We start from the raw sequence: 27,846 nt of genomic DNA on the forward strand, positions 1-27,846 counted from the left end.
GCTGAACACGTTTGTGTATTTAAATGGAGGCAAACATCACTGTAGCTTCAACATAAGCCAGTAACATGTCGGTTTGTGTGTGTGTGTGGGGGGGGGGGTGTTGGTCATCATTGTTTTGTTTTTATTAGCTGTGCATCAAACCTAGTGAGCTGCAGACATACACCGTGTTTTATGCATCTCTGAAGCTCAGAACTGCTGTTCAGACAGGCAGCTCGCTGGGTTTTGAGACACAGCCTGCACCTGCAGTTCCAGTGTGTGGTCGACAGGAGGCGTCAGGACCGGCGTTCACTGCGCATCTCAGCTCGGCTTCATACTGAGAGCGCGTTCAGTGCTGCTCAGATACGCGCTCATCAGCCTCACCACAACCATCATCATCACCATCATCATGTCTGCGGTGGATCACACAGTCATGCACGGCATCTGGGGCAGCAGCGCGCCCGCGGGGAAGGCGATGGAGAAGCCGAAGAACAAGGGCTTCAGCTTGATCAGGATGATGTCTCTGAATTACAAGAAGGAGAACAAGAATCCCCAGCAGCAGCAGCAGCAGCAGCATCACAACAACATGCCCTTTATGATTCACTGCCACATCGGCAAAGAGATCAAACACATATGCAGCAACTGCAGCCGCGGCAGCCACGCGCAGGACGGTGAGTAAACATGTTTCATGTGTCCTGCGCTTCCAAACACCGAGCGACGCGAGCGGACAGAGATCTGCGCACACAGACGCGCTCTTGCGTTCCGCGTCCACTCTGCTTTCATCCTTTGGTTTACAGCAGTATGTTTATGTGCGTCTTTGGCCGTTGCATCGCGTTTTACCCTGGACGCGTTGTTGTGTTCGGATTTTGCTGATCTTAATTATTGGCCTCTTGTACGTGTCGCATGTGCGTTATTGTTTTAATAAGGCGTGTCAAGTTCAGATAGTTGGAATTTTTAAAAACGGGTCTGGATCTTCTGTTTCTGTCCTGTGTGAACGCTGCCAAAAGTGGCGTTCACGAGGGATTCGTTTTTGTGTACACACGCACACATATTGCCCTACATCAACCCTACACCTAAACCTACCCATCACAGGAAGCTTTCTGCATTTTTACTGCATTCGGTGTGATTTATATGCTTTTGCACCCATGAGGACCTCAATTTAGGTCCCCACCGTAACACAAGTATTCAGGTTTAAGTGCCCGCCAGGATATATAAACCACATGCACAAACACACACAGACGACCCTGGACCACAAACCATAAGGCTAAGCTTTTAGCTTTTTGAGATTGAGATTTATAATAATATATAAATAAGCTTTCATTGATGTGTGGTTTGTTACGATAGGACAATATTTGGCTGAGATACAACTATTTGAAAATCTGGAATCTGAGGGAATAAAAAAAATAAATAAATAAAAAAAATAATAAAAATATTGAGAAAATCACATTTAAAGTTGTCTAAATGAAGTTCCTAGCAATGCATGTTACTAATCAAAAAATTAGGTTTTGATATATTTACAGTAGGAAATTTACAAAATATCTTCATGGAACATGATCTTTACTTAATATCCTAATGATTTTTGACCCATACAATGTATTTTTGGCTAGTGCTTCAAATATACCTGTGATACTTAAGACTGGTCTTGTGGTCCAGGGTCACACACACACACACATATATATATATATATATATATATATATATAGTAAATTATAAACATACTGGTTTGTAGTGCAAATAATTGTAGCATTTACTGCAGTGTTATTTCTATAGTTATTTTCCTATAATGGCTAATGAATCAGAAGTTTCGCACATTCACCGGAAAATGCTTATTTCTGTGTTGCAACATAAAGTGGATAGACTTTAGTCACATGGTTGTCTTTGGCTTATTGTTTTAGATGTGTTGATTTTCCCCCCCAAACTGCGCTCCACAACTGTTTTCACTGGTCAACTCAAGCACTTTGTGTTAAATGTCAGTGCTATCAAAGTTGAAATTCGCATGAAATCAAAATGTACTTTTTGTACTTTAACACACAATACTGGTTTTGTTGTGAACAATTCATGAAAGATAATCTAGAGGATTTTTTTTTGTAAGCTTTAAGTCAAAATCTGAAAATGTGCTCACAAGTACATCACAATACTGACGTCAGTTGCAGCTTCTAGTTCATGCAGACTGTAAAATAGTGCTTAGTGAAGTATCATGTTTTTTTAGCATCTGATGCCGTGAGTGTTTTTAAGCCAATGTCAATTTAAAAACATGGTAGAACAGGTGTCCCAGTTGTTTATATTTAAGCTTTTTTATGTATTAGTTTATTAAAACACAAGTTTGTTCGTACGTACAGTGATCCACAGCAACAAAAACAACAGTTCATTTTGACAGTTTGTGTTGACAGTTTTCCAGTGCCAGCGACCATGTGAACAGGATTTTAAGATGCAGGTATATGCATCAAGCAGTTCAATTTTAAAGCAATTTTAAATCTCCAGACCATGTATGTGTCTTGATGAATTTTCAGGTAAATCTGTGCAGCATGTGAGCAGCTTCTAAAGCCTCGTAACTTTCTTTGTTCATATTTCAAAGGGGATAATTAAGATGGAGGACTGGTGTGTGTGTGTGTGTGTGTGTGTGTGCTGGGCTTCATTGATTGTAATGTTGCAGTTTTGCAGTGTGTTGTTGAGCAGCTCTGTCAGTGTAGATCATGCAGTCAGAGCATCAGCAAACGTGCCGTCATATTAAATCTGCTGGTTTAATCCTCTTCATTAAATTCCTCTTTGATTAATGTGCGTCACGCGTGTTAATATGATTAGGATGGGGCTATAAATACCCCGCTGAGCGCGCGTGATCAGCACGTGCTCGTCACAGCGTGCCCTTGTGTTTTCTCGTGACCTGAGTGTCCATGAGCGAGTGTGGCGTGTTCAGGTGGAGCTGTGCTGATGGTTTGCTGTAGTGAAGTGTGTGTGATGTGTGTCAGCAGGGACTGCGCGTCTCCACTGTATTTGACCTAGTTCTGTGCCTGCATTACTCGTGCTGCAGTTTCAGCGGTAGGCACAGAAATGGCACAAAATGTGCCGTCTGTAGAGACGCAATGTAGCGGCTGAAGCAGAAATCATGTGAAGCTGTTTGTTCCTGCGCATCGGCTTAAGTCTCTGTGTTCCTCTACAGCAGAGGAGGTGGAGAAACTGGCCTCCATTCACGCAGAGTCCCTGGTGTCTGGATCGCACGCGCCGCCCATGCACTGCAGGAGCAGGTTTGCCACTCTGGGACGCCTCTTCAAACCCTGGAAGTGGAGGAAGAAGAAGAGTGAGAAGTTCAAGCAGAGGTCAACAGGTAAATGCATATTTCATATTGGAACAAAAATGCATAAAATGTACATCTAGATTCATGCATTTGGCAGACACTTTTATCCAAAATTACTTGCATTGCTTTCAAATATGATCAGTTCTTGCATTCCCTGGAAATCAAACCCATGACCTTGGTGTTGCTACTGCTGTGATCTGCTGTTTGAACTATGGGAAAATTTCATGTAACGTCATAATCATTCAAAAGATTTGGTAGTATTAAAGTCTACTGCTTTAAAGGGTCAGTATGAACAAAATGCTGCATCTGGCAAAAACAACAAATATATATATATATAAGTCAAAATACTCATCAGTCCGAGGCACTCGAATAATGTGAAAAAATATTATTTAAAATATTATTTAAAATGTATTTATATATTTATTTATTTTTTCACATTATTCGAGTGCCTTGGATTTATGAGTATTTTGAGGTTACAAAAGAATCCTGCATCCAAAGAGCAGTGATTTATGGATTTTTACACCTCAGCAGCAGTTTTTTGCATTTTTGAATGTATATTTCAGAAGTCAGTTTGTGCATGTGCAGGGTTTCTGCCAATCTTAAGTCTTAATTTGCCCTTAATTAGGCCTAAGACCCAAAAAAGGCCTAAAGATGAAAATTTCTGAAAACTAAACTCTGTAGAGGACCTTCAGTGCTGCGTCATTCAGTACGATAATAGCAGGAATAAATGAGAACATTTGCTCATTTAGTTGTTAAGGCACAAAACTGAAAATGGGTTAAAATGATAAGCATATCATGAATGTAAAATGCTAAATCAAATATTCTATGTAAATTTATGCATTGTGACAGTTAATTGGAATATTCAGCAATCCCAGTCGGTGTGATGTTAGAGAGGAACACATGAGTGTGAGTCTGAGATCAGTCACAGGGTTTTTAAAGGTATTAATTCCCTCTTCCACAAATGAGGGTCTTAAATCAAAACAGAAAGTCTTGAATTCATGAAGTCATGACATTAAATGTTACAAAACATGAGTATCTTCCTCAGTGTTTGTTTGTTTTCCAGTATAAATATCTTAACATCCTTAAATCAAGATATATTTACGGGAGATGCAAAATGAAGATATAAAGTTTTCTGAGATGTGGAACAAAATTGATCAACATTTTACCCTTTTAGATTAAGGTTATTATTTGAGCCCATTGACAGATATTTGCTCTTGTTTAATCATAAACTCACTTCATCTTGATCAGTTTCTCATAAGTCAAATCCTCTGTCATTTTGTTTGTCCAGTAAATGCATTTTGATATTAAGAATCTTTAATCATTTGCACTGGAAAACAAAAAAGAAAAAAAAACTGATGAGGAGCAGCACTTCTTTTTTGCAGTTTGATCAAAAGTGCAGTAAAAGAACTTATTTCCATATTTTGGTGTTTGGGAGCAGAGATATTCAGGCCTTAAGGGTTTTTTTTAATTAATTAAAAAGAAATGAAGATGCGTTTGAAGTTGTATTAGCAATGCTTCAAAGTTTGGAAGTAACAGACTATATTTAGAAACCATATTGACATACTGTGTTCCATTCAGTTTCCTTACATTTTCTTTACCGTCTTTACTTTCTTTTCTTAAATTGTCTGAAAGCAATCTGAAGTATACCCTCATCAAACCTGCAGAAACCCCGCATCAGCAACAACTCGCCACTGAGACTCGTCTGAGAAGTTTAACATCAGAACAGTTCGGCTGGATTAGATCTCAGATGTTGAAGTCATGATGACGTGTGACTCTGTGTTTGACTGCAGTGTGAATGAGCGTCTGTGAAACTCAAACACATATAGACTCATGTAGTCTGATATAGTGAGAATATGAATGAAAAAGATCTCAGTTTTACTCAGAGACTCAACCTGAGCAAAACTATGAATTTACTGCAGATGCTGATGTTTAAATGATGAAATTCTGATGCTGTGGGATATTTATAAGAGTAAAGCAGAAACTGACATAAAATGATGTGAATATCAGCGCTCACTCTGTATCTCCAATAGTATGTGTTAGTAAGATGAGACTGAAATGATCCAAACATGTAATGCAATGCAATCCAACAATGATTGAGAGATGAACAAATAAACGTTCCTCTAAAGATGTGAGATGTTTTGGAGGCTTGTGAAGATCATTCCTCCACTGAGGAACAGTGAAAGTAAAGCTTCTGAAACCAGGTTTGTGTGTGTTTTCAGCTCTGGAGAGGAAGATGTCGGTGCGTCAGAGCCGAGAGGAGCTGATCAAACGAGGAGTGCTGAAGGAGATCTTTGAGAAAGGTTCTGCTCTCTCACATCTTATGACCTCCGACCTTCATGCTGTGTGTTTACTGGAGATAGTCCAGTGTTGAGTTCTGACAACAGACTGCACTTCAGTTTCAGTGTCTGAAACACCAAGCCGTTCACTGACAGCAGCTCTCAGTTAATCTCATACCTGACATTAAAATAAATCAAATACAGCCGCTACAAAAATGTGCTCATGTCACACAAGCAGTCAGATAAACATTAGACCGTCTGAGCTGGAGCTTTGGAGAAAATCTTTAGAAGATGAATTATGTGCTACTTTGAAATTTCTAATGGCAAGTTTTTAAGTTTCATAGTAACGGTTTGTAATTCGTCACAATATGGTGTTTTGCGGTGATCTTCCCCAGCGCACCTGTTACCTGCATCATATTCACAGACACTTTAAAATGCATAAATTATATGCATGCAATAATGTAAACAATGAACATTATATTACATTTATAAATAGCCATGTCTACTGATTCCTAACATGCCAGAAATGGCAATTGAAATACTTCGAATATTAGCACTTCAGCTGTCATGTGCAGAACGGGTGCATTTGTAACTAACTAATCATTAGACTACGATGATCAAACATACTATTCTTTAAGAACGAACTGAGAAATCTAATTAGACACATTAGTGGTCATTGTGCTATAAAAACGTACTGTATGTTTTAGAACTATAAACATCGTCATTAGTCCAAAAAACAGCCTTTATTAAAACCAAGCTGCTAGAAAAGTACTTGTTTTCTACTTCCTTCTAATCTACGATGAAAGCACTCATGAGACAGCAGAAATGGAGCTGCAGTGGTGAGATCAAAGCATTCGTGGCACGTCTGTGATCAGCTAGAATGATCAGCGCTGAAACCTTTGATGCCGTGAGAGCAGATCTGAATACATCAACACTCTTCACCACTAGATCATCTCAGCAGCTGAATAGTACAGATGTAGCAAACATTTTCAAAACACTTCCTCAAGTAATGCTCATTTGATATGCAGAGATGTCAGCCAATCACAGCAGTGAGTATTTATATTGAAGGCTTAAAGGAGACACACCCAGTTAAACATGGATGCTTATTTCTGTGAAAGGTATTTGTGGCTATTTACCTTGCATTTCTGAGAAAATAAGTCATAATTGTGAGATACAAAGTCAGAATTGCAAGATATGAAGTTGCACCTACCCTTCTGTTTTTATATTTCATGGCAGGAAAACAAATAAACGTACGTACAAACAAACAAACAAAACAGAACTGTGAGATATAAACGCAGAGTTCAGAGAATAAAGCCCTCAGAATTCAAGGAAAAAAAAATTAAGAATTTCAAAATATAAACTCATAATTCATAGAGTAAAAACAGTCTGAGTGAATTGTGACCTGTAAATTTGGAATTGCACAAAAAAGTTGGTATTCTGAGTTGCCTCGTAATTCTGACTTATTTTCTCAATTTTTAAAATCCAATTGCAGAAATGGGTTTCCATATTAAACAGAGTGCTCAAAATAAAAGGTTAAAAAGAGGGTAGAAAAAGACCTTTTATGTAAATGGTGACTCTTTGTTGGTGTGAAAATTCTACTAACTTTATAAGTGCACCTCAGGAATCATTATAATCCTGTAGAAATGCAGTTGATTGTTGTGTGTTTGTTCTGGATCAGACTCCAGAGTGGCGGCTGTGACGCCGGACGGCCGGCTGGAGACCGGACTGCCGTCAGACTGTGAGCGGACAGCGGAGGACAGACAGAGGAACGGTGAGTGTGTGTGTGCTCATTATGCTGCCAGGCCATTATCTGGAGAAGCAGCCATTGTCTTGCTTTATTACCACAGTGGATTGGTCTCAGATTCCTGGTGTGTGTGTACGTGAGAATCAGCAGTGAATCTGGATTCATGAGACTGCGTAGATCCTTCATGATTCATAACATGCAGCGTTTCAGGAAATGGCCTATAAACAGGGTTCCCACTGGTCCTTGAAATCCTTGAAGGTTTTTGAAAATAAACATACATAGATACGGTTTCCATTAAAGTGCGTGAATTTATTTTCAGCAAGAAGCTTTCTGGAAAAAATTCCATATTATTCCCTCTGGTTCGCTAATGTGTTATTTTGCCAACACTTCATGGCCTATGCATATTAGCTCGCTTGATTTCCGTTAGTTCAGCACATTTCCGCATTACATTAAGTGTTTCCCGGGTGAGGTACTTTGTGTTGTACCATGATATTCAAACGTTGCAAAAATAGGCTGTGAATGTCGAATAAAACCTTTTTTGCATTGTGTTTGACACTTGAAAACTGTAATGATGTATCTGACACAGTGACACAGTGTAACCTTGCTCTCACTTAAAATGTGTCCCCACATTAAGTGCTTGAATTTGAGGGTATTGGACCTGGAAAGTCCTTAAAAGGTTTTTAAATTTGAAGTTAACCAAGGTGTGGGACCCCCGTATAAATTAGAGATCTACCAGTACTGTTTATTTATAACCAGTACTGATTATTTGTATGTTTATATGTCCAAAATGCAGATGTTGTTTTCACTGGAGAACATAAATAACAAGAGAATGAGCCTTGCATACACAGTATCTCATAAAAGGGAGTACACCCCTCACATTTCAGCAATCATTTTAGTATATCTTCTCAAGGGACAATACTGTAGAAATGAAACTTGGATATATTTTAGAATAGTCAATGTGCAGCTTGTATAGCAGTGTATATTTACTGTCCCCTAAAAATAACTCAGCATTCAGCCATTATTGTCAAAACAGCTGGCAAAAAAGTGAGTACACACTAAGTGAACCTGTCAAAACTGTGTCCAAAGTGTCAATATTTTGTGCCAAATCATTGTTATCTAGCACTGCCGTAATCATTCTGCACATGGAATTCAGCAGAGCTGCACAGGTTGTTGCTGGGATCCTCTTCAAATCCTCTATAATGACATCATGGAGCTGCTGGATGTTACACACATGGTGCTTCTCCACCTTCCGCTTGAGGATGCCCCATAGGTGCTCAATAGGGTTCAGGTGAGATCACCTGCACCTTCCTCAGCAAGGCGGTTGTCATCTTGGTGGTGTGTTTGAAAACAATCTTGAAAACTGCCATTCGGCCCAGTTTCTGAAGGGAAGGCATCATGTTCTGCTTCAGAAATGTACAGTACATAATAGAATCCCAGTACCAGCAGCACTCATGCAGCCCCAGACCATGATGCTACCACCACCATGCTTGACTGTAGGAGAGACACAGTTTTCTTGGTACTCCTCACCAGGGCATCACCACACATGCTGGACACCATCTGAGCCAATCAAGTTTATCTTAGTCTCATCAGACCATAGGACATGATTCCAGTAATTCATGCTCTTGTACAGGTTGTCTTTAGCAAACTGTTTGCGGGCTTTCTTGTAAGTCAGCTTCAGAAGAGGCTTCCTTCTCGGATGACGCCAATGCAAACCGACTGCAGTGTGCAGCGTATGGTCTGAGCACTGACAAGCGGACCTTCTACTTCTGCAACCTCTCTAAATCTGTTTTTTGAAGCCAGGTTCTGCACCTGACGCAGAACTTCGTTCATCGACCCTTGCGAGGCCTATTCCGAATGGAACCCGTCTTGGAAAACCTCTGTATGACCCTGACCACAGTACTGTAACTCAGTTTCAGGTCGTTACTGAACCTCCTATAGCCTAGACCATCTTTGTGGAGAGCAACAATTCTAATTGTCAAATCTTCAGAGAGTTCTTTGCCATGAGGTGCCTTGTTGAACATCCAGTGGTCAGTATGAGAGAACTGTACTCAAAGCACCAAATTTTAACTGCTCTGATACAAGACACTTTGTATGATCTTGTCAAGCAGACAAAAACATGAACATGATGAACAGGATATGTGGCTTTGCATGGTTAAATGACATAGTGTTGTTTTCACTTGTACTCACTTTTGTTGCCAGCTGTTTTACAATGATGGCTGTATGTTGAGTTATTTTTAGGGGACAGTAAATATACACTTCTATACAAGCTGCACATTGACTACTCTAAAATATATCCAAGTTTCATTTCTATAGTATTGTTCCCTAAGAAGATATACTAAAATAATTGCTGAAATGTGAGGGGTGTACTCCCTTTTGTGAGATACTGTATTTTAAACCACAGCAGTAAACTCAAACATACATGTTTTGAGCTCATCAGAGCTTTTTCCATAATGCAGAGAGAGAGTGTGCAAATGGTTGCCAGGTTGGGAAGATTAAGTAAACACTGGGCAATTAGTGTATGGTTTTAAGAGAAAAGCTCTGAAATCTGGCAACCACATCCATTAAAACTAGTGGAGGCTTGTTACCAATGCAAACACAAATGCCAAATTAAAATGTTCTCAGGATAGATGACCAGCGGGCAACGTATCACAGACGATTATGCTTATTAAATGGACAGAAGCAGAAACCATGATGGTTACTGAAGGACACCGGCTATATTGTGTGTTTCTGCCTCATTCTGTCAAGATAATTAAAGCACATGAAAGCCATGAAATAGCATGAAAGCTCTGCTTTAGCTAACGGCTGTTTTTAATGAGTTGAGCTCAGATAACGAAGCGCTTCATGAGCTGAATAATGTGCTTTGTTCTGCTGCGTCCAGCTCAAGTCGTCCTCTTTCTTCTCAAAGTTAGCGGGACGTTAGAGTCTCACGGGAGCGATGATGTTCCTCACGTTTCTAATGGTGATGAACGCTTTGTTCTCTCAGCCGCTGACTTCCGCGCGTCTCTGGATGGAGGAGTATGTGCTCAGGACAACACGCTCAAGTCGCTCACGCTTCCTCCCAAGAAAACCGTCACCTTCTCCGGTGACCTTCAGGAAACGCCCGCCAAACCTCAGCTCATCCATAAACAGCCTCCCGCCCTGCCGCCCAAACCCTTCTCCAGACTGACCAATCACAGCACAGGTGAGAGAGAGAGAGTTACCCAAACCCAAACACATGAATACTGTGAAGTGTATCTAATCTTAGGCTGCAGGTGTGTCATATGACTGTGATGTTGATCGTATTTTTACAGATGCTGATGTGCTCTGTGTGTGTGTGTTGTGTCCAGACTCGTGTCAGCCGCTGAAGATGTCGTGTCTGCAGGGAAAGCCATCTCCTCCTCTACCTCCTAAGAAGCTCATGCTGTACTCGTCATCTCCCGTGCCGCTGTCGTTCGGTCAGAAGGCTCCGGCGCTCGTGCAGTACGGTCACCCGCTGCAGCTGCAGTACGGCGCCGTTCACCCGTCCAGCCGCATCATCGATGAGCTGCAGAAGACGCTGGCGCTCGCCATGCAGAGACTAGACAGGTGCGTCTCATCCGGGGCTAAAACAACTATTCGGTAAAACCCATTATAAAGCATCATGAAAAGAATCATCATCAGATGTGACTATCAGAGCATCTGCATGCTGTGCCCTGAAAACCGGGTCACATCACTTTAGTTTAGAGAATGACACACTTCTGTGGACAAAACACATATGACGTGTAGCATAAGACATAGACGTAGCTGATGCGGGTAAAGTGGCCTAAACATGAGAATGCTTTATAGTGAGCACTTCAAACAAACTCATGAAGCAGACAGTTTAATGCAGCTTGTCGTATCAAAGCATTTGAGATGTGTTTTTCTCAGCGTGTAACTTACATTTCACAGTTGTATCCTCATCTATAATTGTTAAAAAAGTCACACCATTACTTCCATTTTGCGCACAGACTAGTCCTGATAGCTAGTGAGACTCCATAAACTTCACAGATTCACTAAAACTATAAATGCATGAACATTAAACGGATGGAGAATGATAGAATAAAGTGCCATAATTCTAATTTTAGACATTCATGTAGGTTTTTCTACATATGACACAAGTAACTGTAATGGATGTAAATGTAAAATGAAAACAAAAGTGTATTACCCAAACATGTCCAAGCAAACAAAGTAGCAAAATGATCATTTAAATGCTATTTTTCCTAAATGCATTTAGACTTGCAGGAAGGACACTTGAGATTGCGTTTTCATCATAATTCCGCATGATTTAGCGCTTTAGCAGAATGCGGTGAGAATTCCAGAATGCATTCTGAGCCAAAGGTGCAGCAAAATGGTGATTCAAATGTCTTTTTATTTTTGTTGAATACATTTACACTTACAAAGACGTTTAAATTGCATTTTCATTAAATACCCCATAATAATGTAGTTTAAGTGGATTTGAAAATGCATTCCAAGCTGATCACACCCACGACCTGTCAATCATTACATCAAGGCGGGGCTCTGCAACAGGTCAGCATTCACTATTAACCAAGTGCTTTTTTAAATAGTGAGAGGTTTTGAGGCAGGTGAAAATCATCTGGTTCATGGCAAATACTGACCTATTGAAATGCAACTTAAACATTTTAAGTGTAAGTGTCAATGCTTTTAAGAAAAATTAAAACCCTTTTGCTGCATCTTTGGCTCAGAACGCATTCTGCTACAGTTATCATGTGGTATTATGAAGAAAATGTATGGAGATGGAATTGTTGCATAATTTCAAATAAATAGATTATGATCCACAAATACAGTAATAATGTAAATGTAAAGTGATTAACAAAAATGTAACAAATCGACAAATAAATGGAATAAGAGCCACAACTAAATCATATTTCACAAACATGAATTAACTTCACAAATAAATATGAGATTTGCAAATAAAAGACAAATTCACAAATATATTTTTTGTTACAAACACAACTTCATTTGTGAATCGCATCCCTTGCATTTGTACATCATCCAGAGCAAACAGAAATCATTATTATCAGCGATGCGGTCTACACACATGCACAGAAAGCCATTCACAAATGAATGTGTATATATATTCAAATATATTCGTGAATGTTTTTTATTTGCACATCTCATTTTATTCATTTTTGAATTTAATAAATGTTTGTGAAACTCAAAGACAAGGCTTAAGCCTAGTCCTAGACTAAAATTGAAGTCTGAGCTGATTTAACTGAAAGAAACTTGCACTGACTGATCTAAAAATATGTCAGTGCCTTTGTTTTCTCTCAAGATGTGTGTGTGTGTGTGTGTGTGTGTGTTTTCTAAGCACATTTATTAAATGACTTAAATATCTTAATTGAGCTATGGCCTAATCCTGGCTTAGTCTAAGCCCTGTCTGTGAAACCAGGCCAATGATTTATTTGTGGATCTCATTTTCAATATGTTTCATTTTTGTTATTCTCTTTACATTTATTTGTGGATCGTAATCTGTTTATTGGGAATTATGCCACAATTCTATCTCCATAAAAATGCAATCCCAAGTGTCCTACCCATAAGTAGCATTTACAAATAGCATTTAAATGATATTTTTGTGACAGTTTTGGCTTGGACATGTTAAACATATCTAATCAATTTGAGTAATACACTTACATTTTAATTTTGTGTTACATTTTAATTATAAAGTGTTAAAATATGTTTTTTTAATATGCATACTAAAATTATTTTTGTTTTGCACTAAACATTGCACATATGTATGGGGAAATGTACATTTCAATACAGAAATACATTGGCATTTTGCATTTTAAAATGAATATTGCTACCCATATGCTTTCATGCATAGTGTGTGTGTTCCTCATTAGGCAGGGTGTAAAATTACTTTTTTTAATAATGGATTAAAATTATTTAGTTACAAAAAAAATAAAATATAAAAATATAAATATAGAAAATTATTACCTTTTAATTCTAAGGGGAAACAAAAAGTCATTTATTTTGGGTAAGTTAAAAAAAAAAAAAAAAAAACTCTTCAAACAAAAAGCTTAGAAACTCTTGATGGAGTGGATTGAGTCCATCAACACCCCCAAAGCATCATGTACCTTTTTGGAGGTTTGACATTTCATTTAGTAACGTTAGGTACTTTTGGTTTATGCCCTGTTGAACGTTTGATCACATTAGCTTACATCGGCATAAACAACAGATCATAAAAAAAACAAGATCATCATCTTCTTTTGTTTTTGGATCCAGATATGCTGTACTCTTTCAGAAGGTCCGTAACGGCGCCCCCTACTGTATATCTGTGAGAACGTGGAAAGAAGGATAATGAACAACAGAATCAGTTACCAACATAATCATTATTTGTAGGCCTGGTGTGATGGTGATGTGCTGTAGGGTCATGAAGTGGAGTAGGTGTTGATGTGATGAAGGTGCTCAGATGTGAATATCTACCATAGTATGGCGTTTTGGCTGCTTCTTTTCAACAAATGCTCCTTTTGCAGCGAAACTTGCAATAGCCTATAATTTTATAGTACAACAAGCTCTTATATTTCAAAAGATCAAAGATCATGATCGTCAGTCAGTGGGCAGCAGTGTGCCAGAATATTCCTGGAGCTCACAGAGATCTTTGAATGCGGTTACGCCGCTGCACTCGCTGACCCAGCTTACTACCCACCGCAGACTCCATGGCCCAGTTAACCAGCACTGACTGACTGACTGCCAACCGCTGCGGATGTGTTAGATAAAGCCTGACCCAGTACTGCAGACACGTTACAACCAGCAAGCTCCCACACTCAACAACAACTCTCATGTTCCTCAGGCCTGTGTGATACTGACTGAACATCATATTTCAGTGTTTCCTCTGTAGGCTGTTTCCAATCAAATGAAATCAATAAACAAAATTCCATGTGGCACAGAAGCTGCATCTCAATGCATTTACACTGACTATTTAATGCAGGTCAGAGGTGGCATGAATGCATTTACATTTCAGTTACAGTTGCATAAATAAAATTGAAAGTAGGTGGCAGCAAGTCACTGTTTTAATGAGTGAGTCATTCAGTCAGTCATTCAACTGATTCAGCAATGAAGAAAGTGATTCCAGAACACTGATTTGTTCAGTACCGAATAGTGATGTATGTCTCGAGACCACTTTTACGTGGTCTCGGTCTTGTCACGGCCTTGACGGTCTTTGGTCTTGGTCTTGTCTTGGTCTCGGACCTCTCGGTCTTGTCAAGTCTCGCTGTCTCAGACCGTCATAGTGGTCGGGGATTTAGCAGTACTACACGCTCAAAAAAACAAAACAAAAAAAAAAAAAAAAAAAAAAAAAACTACACGGCGTGTTAACCGATTATTAACCGTTAACCGACAAGATTTTTTTAAATTAGAATTTAGTTATTTTAGAAAGGATAAGTGTCTGTGACTCGTTAAAATACCAACATTTGTTTACCGGGATTAATTTTACATGCGCAAAAAGCAGCAAACAACAGAACATGAGGATTCACATGGACACGTCGCACCACCTGCAGCGCCTCTGCGAATGGAGAAAAACATTATAAAGCTAGGCTATATTTATATATAATGAATGAATAGGCCTACACGATAATTATTTTTACTTAATAAAACAAACAAACAAACAAAAAAAGTGCAACAAGTAGCTAGCATGCAGAGTTTTGGTACATTTTTGTGCTGCGCGAAAGGAAGACGGCTGAAAGCGGCATCCTATTTTTCTTTATTTTACAAACAGCGAACCGTTTACAGTTTCGATTATCTGTAAAGAGTTGTTTCCCCTGTTAGAAGGAAAAAATAAAGTGATTGCGCCGGCGCCGCACGCGCACACACAATCAGCCAAACATATGGGGAAAAAAAAATAATCACACTGCTTAATCGTTATCAACGTACTGCCGTGATATTATTCCAAACATTTTTTTAATGTGGATATTGTAATGCGAGAAGTACAAAACCAGGTTTACATAATAAATAATATTTTAGCATTCAAATACATCTTGAATACAGAGACATTGGATTTGTGTCGTGTGAGAGACCCAATGTTAGTTTCAGTTTCGCTTTACCCTTAAAGGCGTTAGGGGTCTAAGGCCTTTAAGGCGGGCGTACACGGTGCGATTTTTGAGGTCGTACAAGCTCGCATGCGATTTTTTTGGTTATCGGAGGAAATCGTCTCTTCTCTTCTCGTATGGTGTGTGAGAAATTACGAGACGAGCAGAGTGCCTTACGAGCACTTCACGACCTTACGATCATTTTTAAACATGTCAAAAAACTTCGGGTGCTGTCGGATTGAAAGCGTATGGAACGCCATTGGGGACAATACCTATTATATGAAACGCGTGAAATCTGGACGCATTAACACGCAAAGTTTGTACGTGTCTTTTTGGTACGTGTAAACGCGAACGTTTTGTACGTCTATACACGAATTTTTTTGTCGTGTTATTTAAAGACACGATCGTTTGTATCGCCTTAACGTAACATTTTTGGCCGTGTATTTTTGTTACGTGTTTCTAGACGAACATTTTCGTCGTGTAAACATGACATTTTTGAACGTGTAATATTTCTAAGTCTTATTTGATGTGCGACATACTAATTTTTCTGTTTTAGTTGAACTGGTGATAATTTAGGGTCAATGATTAAATACACTCAATGACTGCATGAATTAACATTATATTCTTTTGTAACGTTAAAGGAATTTGTCCTGTAGGTAAAGTGAGTGGTCCCGGTGATCCAAGGACCACATTTCCTCTCTGATTAATACATTCGAGGTGTCCACTGCAAATAGCCTACTTGTTGGCAGAACTAAATACACTAGCAGGCCCGGTTCTACGGGGGTGCTTGAGGGTGCTAAGCACCCCCAAACAAAAGCAAAAGCACCCTCAGATAAAATTATTAATAGCGTATTAATTTTTAAATTAATGAACACGCAGACTAGACAAAAATTAATACATGGAATGGGACATTTTTTTATTCCATATCTTGCTTGCTATCATGTTAAACGTGTACTAGTTTTAACGCTGCAAATTCTGTAAAAAATACTGTAAATGCACAAGCTGAATTGTTAAAAGCGCACCTCGGGTCATGTGACACGAACCAACCAATCAGCTTCATCCTTTATAGAAACAACATTGAAAACTCAGCCAAGACGGTGAAACAGCTGATCATAGCTGTACAGGGATAGACATTTTTAAAATACATTTTGTAGCAGGGCAGTGCTAGAAAGCCATTTATCATTTGCTGAAACTAACTTGTCTTCACGGAGAGCGTAGGCCATGGTTGCCTAGTAACGACAGACGCCATGGGAGCGTAACTTAGCGCTTTGGAAAGAACGCGTTTTTAGGCGCGACATGTGAACTGCTCCTAGATGAGCATGCAGTAATAACCTTCACAGTGTATTCTTGATGTTAGATGGCATTTGTTGAAACTACAATTACGATACTAGTGTAGACGATTTATATTACTCAGTCCTATTTGGTGGTACCGTTTTCATACAGTTCCATGCATATTTTTTGTGAGCACCCTCACAATTTTCAGAAGCACCCTCAGTGATTTGGTTCTGGAACCGGGCCTGTACACTAGGCCAGTCTAACGTTACCCTATATGTGGAAAAAGTCACCTCTAGTCAGCGTCTGTGGCGTAACGTGTAAAGGGAGACCGGGGTTCTATTCCCACTGACAGCGCTTTTTTATTACTTTACAGTTAATAAACGCATTTGTTTTCAATAAAAATTATTTGACTTAAAATTCATTTTAATTCATAAAAGTTACATTTAGGGTAAGGTTAGGGGTAGTGCTCTTTAATATCTCAATAAGTTGCCATGATTTTAATATTGTTTTATAAATATAATGATTTACTGTCAGTTATGTTGCAGGATGTTTAATGCACAACAATACTGAGGAGCAAATAGTAACGTTATCTCTCACTATTTATAAGTAAATAGCATCTAAATGTCTACTGAATCCACAACTGTTGCTATTTACACTTGGACTTGTACTGGCTGCCCCACAGTTTATGTTGCATGGTCCGCCTGTTGTAGTGATTCTGTAATGTTAATGTGTCGTATGATTGTGTCTGGGTTTAAAGATTTGTGAATTGTCATAGGTTACTGGTGCTTTGTTTTCTGCTTGGATTTGCCTGATTGTTATAATATAATTGTTAAATTTGTGATTGTTACAATATATTGTTGTTATTACATTATTTTTATCTGACATATACAGTATACATTCAAGATATTTGTATTATTTGTATTATTTCTAACCTGCATGAGTACAAACCAGATGAGATGACACAGCACTGACATCACAACCAACGTATAAATGCATCATTGACTCTAAAGTTTTACGCTTGCCTATGTACATGCCAACGTAAAATTGTGATCTCATTCACGAACAAATGTTACGTGTGACGTTTGCATAGGTATTTGCTTACCTAACAGCACGTCATCCCTCACGAAAAGAAATGTCGTCTGATGTTTATATACGTATACAGCAACTTGCCATCCCATCACAAATGCAAATTAAATCCTAAATAGAGCAACGCTATTGGCTGTTGTGCAGTCTGACGCGACACCCGAACATATACTTCGTATTTACGCGTACAAACTTTGCGTGTTAATGCGTCCAGATTTCACGCGTTTCATATAATAGGTATTGTCCCCAATGGCGTTCCATAAAAGCGTGACGTGTGCTGTTGAACGAGCCGATTTGTTGAGCAAACTGGAAATGACCAATCAGAAGCTAAGAAAAGAAAACCATATAGCAAAAGTCCTGAAGGCAGTTTTATGATTCTGCATTACTGTTCTTCCACAACAATAGAACATGTAAGTTACAGTATGTATACAATAATACCTGAACTATCCAGCATTTTAACATGTATAAAAACAACGTCACAAATTGCAGAAACTTGCATGACACGCAATGATTGTGTAATTTACATCTTCCACGACGACGATTAAGAAAAGAAAGTCTGCCCTTCAGCCAAACTCTTTGCCATGCCCTTCGTTTTCTTTTCTTTTTTTGTTTTTTCGCAAGCCATTGCTGCCACAAAGGAAAGGATCTCTTCCTCGGAGTCCATGTTTTTGGCGCGGAACTTCGTGAATGTGATTGCCTCCGAAATCGGCAGGTTTTAAAATCGTGCCGTGTACCACTGCGTCCGTAAACAAAGTCACTCGTGACGTGTGCGTGGCCATACGGTCTTCCGACTGTCCGAATTCGCACCGTGTACGGCCGCCCTAAAGGTTTCGTTTTTGCTTGTCCCCTAGCTTCTTATATTTTTCATTTTTGTTCTTTTCTAAATACTGTTAAATTGAAATTATTTTTGTGGAGTGAGGGGAACTAAAATAGCCTAGCCTATGTTTATAGTGTACTGTAAATATTTCGCGACCTGGTGTCTTTCTGAATGTAATAATAAAATACGACTTAACGTTATAGGCGTACGCGATTTATCTTTTTTTCTCTCAAAAATGCAATTTCATTTTACTTTAACCATCCAAAAAACGTTTTAAAATATTTTGATAAATAACTGAAAAAAGACCTTTTAAACCGTTTAACTGATTGTATTAATCGGTCAAAATTCTTGGTGAGCGCGGCTAAGGTGGTACATCAAGTTCGTGGTATTACCAGTCTTGGCGGGGACGACGGTCTTGCATAATTTGCAGACGACATTGGTCTGACTACGGTCAGACTTATAATATCCAAAAAAACTGCCATACTGGCGAGCTGACTTTTCCTCTTTTATTTAAACGATATGGCGCAACGAAAGTTGATACTGTTACATGATTGGCTGTTAGCGTGTCACTCCCTACGTTGCCAGGTTACCAGAGAGCGAGTGCCTTTGTTAATGCAACCAAACTTGCTTCGCAACCTCTGTTTTCTTCCGACACAGAAGAATAAAAAATATGGAACGTTTTATCCAACACATTTTTTATTGATATCGATCACGTGTTTATCGCGATACATATCGTTATCGTTTTATCGCCCAGCCCTAGCCGTCATACAATTGCTACACATAGTTGGTCTCACCCAGTCTGAAAAAACATTTACAGTGAGCTCAGTCACACACATGACATGGTCTGTCTCTGTATTGCTCTGCCTGTAGTTGAAGTAATACCGTCTAATATGTATTGAATGTAAACTGCGGCTGAACCCTAGTATGCTGCTGTTCATACAAGTTATTGCGTAGCTTCAACACTAGTCTGTTTTTTTTCTCCGGTCTCGACTTGGTATCGGTCTTGACATGGTCTGTCTTGGTCTTGGTCTTGGTCTTGTCTTGGTCTCGATACCTTCTGGTCTTGGTAGTGTCTTGGTCTCAGTTTAGGCGGTCTTGACTACAAGTCTAGTACCGAACACAGGTAGGTGTTGCTCACACATACTTGGTATTTTTTGGAACTTATTCCTTGGCAAAACTGAGCAAAAACAGAGAATGTGTTATGCAAGTTACCTAATATTAACTTGTTTATTGAACTTGCATTTGAATATTGTGCTAATATTCATTAAAAACAGTAGCATTTGATATAAATATACTGTCAAAGACAAACTCACACAGAGGCACTTTCTGGTCTTTCTAACTGCTTTATAATGGACTAATCATAATAAGTTTTTTGTTTTTGCAAAGTGACTGACATATTCAACGCCAGCATCTCCATCATTAAAACATCAGCTACAGAATTATCATAGACTATACATATCGATCAGCTCTGCTTTTATATTCAACCCAGGCATTCGTGTGAAAAAGATTAAAAGTTGTCAGAGTTTTACTGCCTCTAGTGTTCATTTCAACTAGAAACTAGTGATTTGTAAGTACAGGTATGTTTTGCAGATGTTTAGAGTTTTGCACATACAGAAGCGTATGTATTATCCATTGAGTCTGGGTAGCTCATATCGGATTGTAATAGTTCAGGTGCTGGAGTCTCATTAGTTGATTTTGCATTGCGGACTCTTTCTGCAGTTACACAGATACACCAGTAGTTGGCGACAAGTGACTATGAGTGAGTCACTGAATTATTCACTCAACCGATTTGTTTAAAACCCTGATTAATTTGCTGCCCTTCATCAGGTTTGAAGTGTTGTGTTTGGTGTATGTGTGAAGTGTGTCACAGATTGTTCTATCAAGTATTTGTCCCAGACGTCTCTGCTGTCACATGACCGCTCGTTTGTTGTGTTCCAGCAGCTCTGCGGTTCACGTGAGTCAGTACAGCGCTCCTCTCCCGGCCGTGGTGATCGACTGTGACGATGATAAAGAGAACATCCCTAACGAGTCTGACTACGAGGACCTGCCCAGCATGTATAAGGATGAAGACCATGAGGAGGACGAGGAGGAGGATGAAGATGAGGATGACGACGATACGCTCTTCACAAGTTAGTCTTGAAAATAAAGCAGTTTGTGTTTGCTGGTTAGCAATGACGGGTAACGGCAGATTCATTGATTTGTCCTAGTTCTCATTTTGCAATAAGGTATTTAAAGCTCATTGTGTGTGTGTGTGTGTGTGTGTGTGTGTGTAGACACGCTGGCGCTGAAGATCTTGAGGAAGGATTCTCTGGCAGTGAAGCTGAGTAACAGGCCGTCTCAGAGAGAACTGCAGGAGAAAAACATCTTACCCGTACAGACGGACGAAGAGCGACTGCAGTCCAGACAGCTCATCGGCACCAAACTCACACGGTACACACACACATACACACACACACCTGAGCGTGAGACGAGTCAAATACTGCAGTAGAGACAGTGTGAATGAAACCACCTTTGGTTACATAATCACTAATTGTCATTTGTGTCACAAAGAAGAGCCAGACATTTGCAGCAGTAATGTGACGCTCATCTGTCTCACATTTGGAGATTTTGATCTGCTTTGCTTCCATATAACATCTCCTTTCAGACTAGAGGAAAGAAAACATCCTAAATACACTTTTAAGAGTTTGTTTTGTTGCTCTTTATCTATTTGCTTCAGTAGATTTCAGTTCCAATCCAAATCTTTAAAGAGTTTTTTTTTTTCTCTTACAAACACCAAACTTAACATTCCTTACATAAACTTCATTCCGCTCTATATTCTGAAGGTTTGTTTACATTTAATTCACATTGATTTATTCAGCATCTGAAGGTCATTTCCATCCGAATTTTTCACACATTAAAAAAATAAATACAACCTCACGTTGTGTTTACCAGGGTTTCAGCAGATCTTAAAAAAGCTTTAAAGTCTTAAATCTCTTTTCCGTAAATTAAGGCCTTGAAAAGGTCTTAAATCAGAGCAGCAAGTCTTAAATTCATTATGATAATAGTATTAATTTTCTTGAAGGATTGTTTCCTCGTGTTTCATTGTACACGACTTGCAAATTAGTGGTCGTCCAATCCAAAAAAAAACCTTTAACTCTACTATGGGAACAAAATCAAACCAAAATGAAATAATGGAAATGTATTCAAATTAGTGCATTTTTAATTAAATAATGGCTTATACTTGAGATTCCAGAAGTCTGTGGAAGTATGGTGATATTTATTAGTCAAATTACCTGTGGTGTCTTAAACCTCTAGAATGGTTCATTTGGTCTCATGCGTTAAACATAAATAAGGTGTTGGATCGCTCACACAGCCGTGTCTCTCCCGCGTGGTTTAAAAGCAAACCGGTTGGGGAGGCAACAGAGGAGCGTATGCTTTGTAAATACTGTAAATGTGTGTGTGTTGAACAGGAGACTGAGCCAGAGGCCCACGGCTGAAGAGCTGGAGCAGAGGAACATCCTCAAACGTGAGTCCAGAGCACAGAGAGACACTTGCACACCAAAGCCCACTTCCCATGATGCAGTCTGATTCTCATAGATGAGCATTTTACACCACCGTATGTGTTGAATCTGTTGATGTGAGCTCAACACCTCTGACCTCTGACCTGCTCTTGTCCCGCAGCTCGTAATGAGCAGGAGCAGATGGAGGAGAAGAGAGAGATCAGACGCCGACTCTCACGCAAGGTAGGAGTGTGAGTGTGTATGACTTCGAGTGTGTATTCGTGTGTTGATGTGTGCTGAGTGTGTGTGCCGGTGTTTCAGCTGAGTCAGAGGCCCACGGTGGAGGATCTGCGGCGAGCCAAGATCCTCATCCGCTTCAGCGATTACGTGGAGGTGGCGGACGCTCAGGACTACGACAGACGCACCGACAAACCCTGGACGAGACTCACGGCCGCTGACAAGGCGAGTGTGTGAAGGACGGTCAGATGAGTGTTGGTCTCAGAGATGTGACTGGTCCAGTGCTGTGAGACACGTCACATCTGAAGCGCTTAGTGATGCACTGACATTTCAACAGCTCAATTATTTTGAAGAACAGTCATTTAGTCTCTGCTGTTTTAGTTGATGCCTAAACAATAAACAATAAACAGTATTTGAAAACGTCACTAAATAGTTCTGTAGCCCCTGCCATTCAATAATCACAACTGTTACACAATTTTTCATTTCGTTTTTGGGTTACGCAAAACTTAAATTATGTTTCTGTATTTAAAAAAAACAGTGCATCAGTACTTTCCATGAAAGAAGCAAGGCAAACACAAACACAGATGTCCTACAGAACAAAACTTCAGCTGCTTAACCTCTAAAGTTGCTTCACTTCACAAAAGCATAAGTTAAACATTATATGATTTATTCTGTGCTGTTTGTGTTTATATTCATTTAAGTTCCTAAAAAAACGCTTCCTGAGTGTTATATTTTGAGCACTGTTCTGGTGAAGGAAAAAAATAATCCAGTGATAAGTGAATAAGGTGTGCGAGTAGCAGGTAACTCATCTGTCAGGTGCGATCATTCAGCACATTGAGCAACACGTGCAGATGAAAACTCAGCTCGTGTTACGCAATGAATCCCCGTTATATAAATGAAGGGACAGACGAGATGAGAGGATTTAAACAGGACTAAAGCGTGCAGAAACAGTGTTTGTGAGCCTCTTCAGGCAGCTGGAGTGACCTGAACTCATCTGTGTGTGTGTGTGTGTGTGTGTGTGTGTGTACTTGTTTTTGCTACATTGTGGGGATCAAATGTCCCCACAAGGATAGTAAAACCTGAAATTTTTTGAATGATTGAAAAAATGATTAAAAATAGTAAATGATGTTTATCTGAAAGTGTAACGATGCAAACATGTTTTCTGTGAGGGCTAGGTTTAGGGTTGGGTTAGGGGACAGACAATATCGTTTGGTCAGTGTAAAATCTATACAAGTCTATGGAAAGTCCCCACAATTCACAAAAACAACCGTGTGTGTGTCGCTGCAGGCTGCCATCAGGAAAGAGCTGAATGATTTCAAGAGCAATGAGATGGAGGTGCACGAGTCCAGCCGCCATCTGACCAGGTGAAGCACATCAACACCAGCAGATTCATACGAGTTCATCTATAAATCAATAAATCAATAACTTGATATTAAAGGAATACTTCATCCAAAAATGACAATTCGTTCATCAATCTCCATGAAGTTTCTTTATTCTGCTGAACACAAAATTGGTAACAGAACAACTTCTGGTCCCTGTTTTTTACTGATATTTGTGTATTTAGTTATTATTTATTTACCCATTATTGTCTGTTTTAATCTAGTTCAGCAATATAAAATTCGCTTGCTTTCATTCCTGAATGATTCAATCCTTTTGAACAAATGAAATGTGACCCTGAACCACAAAACCAATCTTAAGTATCACAGGTTTTTGTATGGGTCAAAATGATTGATTTTTCTTTTATGCCAAAAATCATTAGCATATTAAGTAAAGATCATGTTCCAATGTTCCATGAATATATTTTGTAAATTTCTTACCATCAATATATCGAAACTTAATTTTGATTAGTAATATGCATTTCTAAAAACTTCATTTGGAGAACTTTAAAGGTGTCTTTCCTAATATTTAGATTTATTTTTTTTTATTTTTTTTTGCACCCTCAGATTCCTCATATTCCAAATATTGTCCTATCCTAACAAACCATACATCAATGGAAAGCTTATTTATTCAGCTTTCAGATGATGTATAATTCTCAATTTCAAAAAATTGACCCTCATGACTGATTTTGTGGTCCAGGATTTCAAATGAGTCACAGACTCACTCATTAGCTTATTCAGTGACTTGCCGCCACCTAGTGGTGGTTCTAGTTTTATATACAAAATTATAAGATGACAAGAAATCCAGAAATGTCTGTACAGAAAGATGTTCTTCATCAGTATTTGTAGTAGGAATACAAACCTGCTGCTGTGATTGATCACCGATGCTTGGATTCCATAAATTAAGTATTTGTAGATGATGTTACATTTTAAAAGGATTATAATCAGATTATATATATGGTGATTATCCAGCAAACACAGAATGTTTCCCTAATGGTAGTGTTTTTTTTTTAAACATAAAATAACATTTCTGGAATATTACAGGGTGGTTGTTTTTTAAATAACCTTAAAATAACAGAACGTTCCCTAATGGTTATTCTCAGGTTATTTTTTTTTTAAACCCTGTAATCTGTTTTTCAATGAAAACATTGCAGGTGTTTTTTTTTAATGACCCATACAGAGCCTTGAAAGTCATTTAATACAGCATTTACTAACAGACAGAAATTAGATCAATCAAAACGCGTTTAAATTATAATATTAAGTCCGTGTTATGCATAGAGTGATTACAGAAATTAACACGCGTCTCTCCAGCACGCGCTTTTACCAGTCTCCCGTCTACAGAGTAAATATGATTTCGGATCAAACTGACACGCCTAACTGAAGAGAACACGATGTTAATAGAGAAGTTTTTTGTTTATGGATCAAAAAAAGAACGTCCCGCTGTGCAAACTGTACATTTCAGCGGTAAGAAATAAATGTACTAATTTCCAGCTTTAAATCGAGTAACGTTAATTGTTCATTCATTTTTAATATCCGTGAACAAATCTTGTTTTGTAAACCATGAATTGTGTTGAAGTCGTTTTTTATTTGCTGAAGACATGGGTACCCCGTAATCGTACATATTAAGATTTCAAATATAACCTTAAATATTTTGATGTGCTCCGATTATTTTAAATAATTAAACAATAGGTAAAATGTAGTACTGATTGGGCGTCCAGGTCGAGAGTGTGCTGGACGATGACTGAAGTACAGTGGTCACCGGGGTAATTATATGGAGAAAAGAGGTTAAAATAACAGCACTGTAATTACACAGAAAATTGAGAAACAGCATTTTAGGATTTCAAAGAATTTTTCGTGAATTTAAAGACATTTACATGCTTACAGTTCTCTGATTTCAGGTAAATGTCTCAAAGACATGCAGATAAACAGACTATTTCTATTTTTACTGTTGAAGTGGATTTACTTAGACTGTTTTTATTTTAAAATGAGTTAATTGGTTATTTGTTTTTCATCCCAATCACTGGTCTGGGAAACTGTCTTAGTACACTTCACGATGTTTATCTAAACTCTAAAGTAATCAAAAAGCAGTGCCTAATGTGTATAATCTATTAGAATACGTTACAAACTACAGTGTGTAATTTGTAATCAGTTAGGGCCTACAATTTCCAAGTAATCCACCATCACTGACTCTCAGCTCATCCTCCGTTTTGATGCCGTGTCTGTCAGGTTTCATCGGCCGTAGAGAAGCACCGCGGATGGCCCGACGGTCCCGTCACGAGCCGGACGCTCCCGGACGTCTGAGATCCTTCCGCAGAACGGCGGCTGCGGGGAGAGACCGCGATCAGACGTCACCGATCCCTCATCCATCACGTCACTCCATCATCCTCAGATCAGCGGATTCTCCGGCTGCGAGCGGCACGTCCAGCACTTTCAAGCACTACCTGCCGGCGCGGTACTATCGCACTGACCGCGTTCACACGCAGCGGGATCCGTTCGTGAAGCGCGAACGCTTTTACAAACGGTCCACGCGACAGTTTACGATTCCCACCGATCCGTCGTGCTGGTGTTTGACGCATGTTTACAGGATTCACCGCTGCTGCTTCATGCTGACGCTCATTCACAGGGACGTTAAGAAGGGTTTCATTCACCATCAGCATCTACAGCAAACTGTGAATTCTAGACCATCTCGAGTCGTTCAGACCTGCGTGATGTTTATGTGAAGCGTTTTATTCATCGCGTGAATCTGCGGGGCTTGAGAGAGTCATTTCTTACTGCTTTATTCTCATTTCACGTCTGTTTTTTTTTTATCTTGTCGTCACTGTGTTCTGCCCACGTGAGCGGATTATAATTGTTTTAAGTTATTTTTATACCATCTTTCTAGAGTAACTTTACCTTATTTGCACCTGCCAGCAAATGTCCTGAAGGTGTTCGTCATGTTTTATTCATGTTTTTACTTTTACTTTTGCCTGTTATTTTTGATTTATATGATTCCTTTTTTAAGTTAAATACACATTTTAACATCCCCTCGCACTGTGTTTATTAGAATCTCAAATCATCAGCGGTTCTATGTGAAGCTCTCTCCATTTTTTTGCACTTGCGCTCATAGACTGTAGCTCGTCGGTGCAGTGTGCTGCTTGCAACGCCAGGCTCACGGGTTCGATTCTAGTGGGAACCGCCAGATTAATTGTAGACATTTGAATGCTTGAAAGTCTGCACTCTTATGTATAGGTCCTAATGGAAGGATGTTGGTTTTCTTTAATGTAAATGATTGAATAAGTTTGTCTTTCAGTCGATTGTTCAGTCAGACGGCACGGCGTAAAATCTCCCACTAATGTAATAGAGACGGCAAAACAATCTTTTCAGAACGATTCTTATTTTAATGCTCAAACATCCAGCGGATGAAGCTACAATCATATTCTGCATGCACTTTAACAGTATGCACAATTGATTTTTTTCCTTTTTTCACCATTGGGAGTAGATTTGAGATTCGGTTGAATTATCAGTAATAGCTTTCATAAACTGAAGCCAATCCCAACATCAAAATGAGTTTTAACAAACCACTCGTGTAGCTCAGGTAGCAAGATGTTTTTCCAGGACAGTGTGACGATCAAACAACATTCAGCAGAGGGAAGAATCCAGTAAGAGCATTTCACTTCATTTTCATTAGAACTGGTTCCAGATGGTGACTTTGGTTCTGGGAGTTCTGCAGGAAGAGGAGTCGTTTTGACTGGTTTCCTGTTGTCGATCTTCAGGCAGCTTGAACATTATGGCACCTAACGTTGTCACGTCGGCACAAAAACAAACATCAGCGTCACTGAGCTCAACCTGTGTGGAAAAACTGAACCTTTCAAGGAACCAGATCATCTTTTTAACAATAGTGTGATTTTTGAGAACTTTTAGAAACTGCATGGGTTTATACGAGTGAGAGACGAACCGTCCTGAAGCGTCGTGTGTCACAGCTGTCAGCGTGTCACGGAGAGACGCCATGATTTCAGCAATAAAACTGACCTGATTTACAAACACTGAGTTTGTGTGTGTGTGTGTGTGTGTGAACTGAAACACCATCAAGAATTTTAAAGATCCATATCCAAGCTGCAGCGTCCAGGTGTTTATCATTTAGAAACATCTAAACAGCAAAACCGTGTAATTAAATGTACACGCAAATTAGCATTGAGCATGAGAGCCTCCAAATCCTATACTGTCACTAAAACAACCTTCACAGTGTAGGAATTATCAAATGAAACTTTGC

At 39.1% G+C, this 27,846-nt stretch overlaps 1 protein-coding gene across 3 annotated transcripts; it reads left to right on the top strand.

Moving 5' to 3' along the window:
* Positions 1-305: 305 nt before the first annotated feature.
* Positions 306-27,435, top strand: LOC127173218 (phosphatase and actin regulator 1). Of its 3 annotated transcripts, none has more exons than XM_051122969.1 (13): positions 306-647; positions 3,137-3,298; positions 5,488-5,568; positions 7,223-7,315; positions 10,272-10,469; positions 10,615-10,852; positions 20,444-20,634; positions 20,779-20,935; positions 21,955-22,010; positions 22,166-22,227; positions 22,306-22,446; positions 23,509-23,585; positions 25,824-27,435. In XM_051122969.1, exons 1-13 carry the CDS (start codon positions 386-388, stop codon positions 25,837-25,839), a joined length of 1,734 nt encoding a protein of 577 aa, XP_050978926.1. In that variant the 5' UTR covers positions 306-385; the 3' UTR covers positions 25,840-27,435. The 3 variants fall into 3 exon arrangements, with proteins under 3 accessions (XP_050978926.1, XP_050978905.1, XP_050978916.1); XM_051122948.1 differs by having other exon boundaries at positions 307-647; positions 3,134-3,298; XM_051122959.1 differs by having other exon boundaries at positions 308-647; positions 3,134-3,298; positions 20,447-20,634.
* The last annotated feature ends 411 nt before the right edge of the window (positions 27,436-27,846 follow it).

This window comes from Labeo rohita, chromosome 2, assembly GCF_022985175.1.
Source record: "Labeo rohita strain BAU-BD-2019 chromosome 2, IGBB_LRoh.1.0, whole genome shotgun sequence".
Classification (NCBI taxonomy): domain Eukaryota; kingdom Metazoa; phylum Chordata; class Actinopteri; order Cypriniformes; family Cyprinidae; genus Labeo; species Labeo rohita.

What these genes read in the sequence shown, in the direction of transcription:
- LOC127173218 (XM_051122948.1), top strand. Translation starts at nt 386, where the DNA reads ATGTCTGCGGTGGATCACACAGTCATGCACGGCATCTGGGGCAGCAGC. An exon ending in CGGCAGCCACGCGCAGGACG is followed by an intron (nt 648 to 3,133) that starts GTGAGTAAACAT and finishes GTTCCTCTACAG; the next exon opens with CAGAGGAGGTGGAGAAACTG. An exon ending in GCCATGCAGAGACTAGACAG is followed by an intron (nt 10,853 to 20,443) that starts GTGCGTCTCATC and finishes GTTGTGTTCCAG; the next exon opens with CAGCTCTGCGGTTCACGTGA.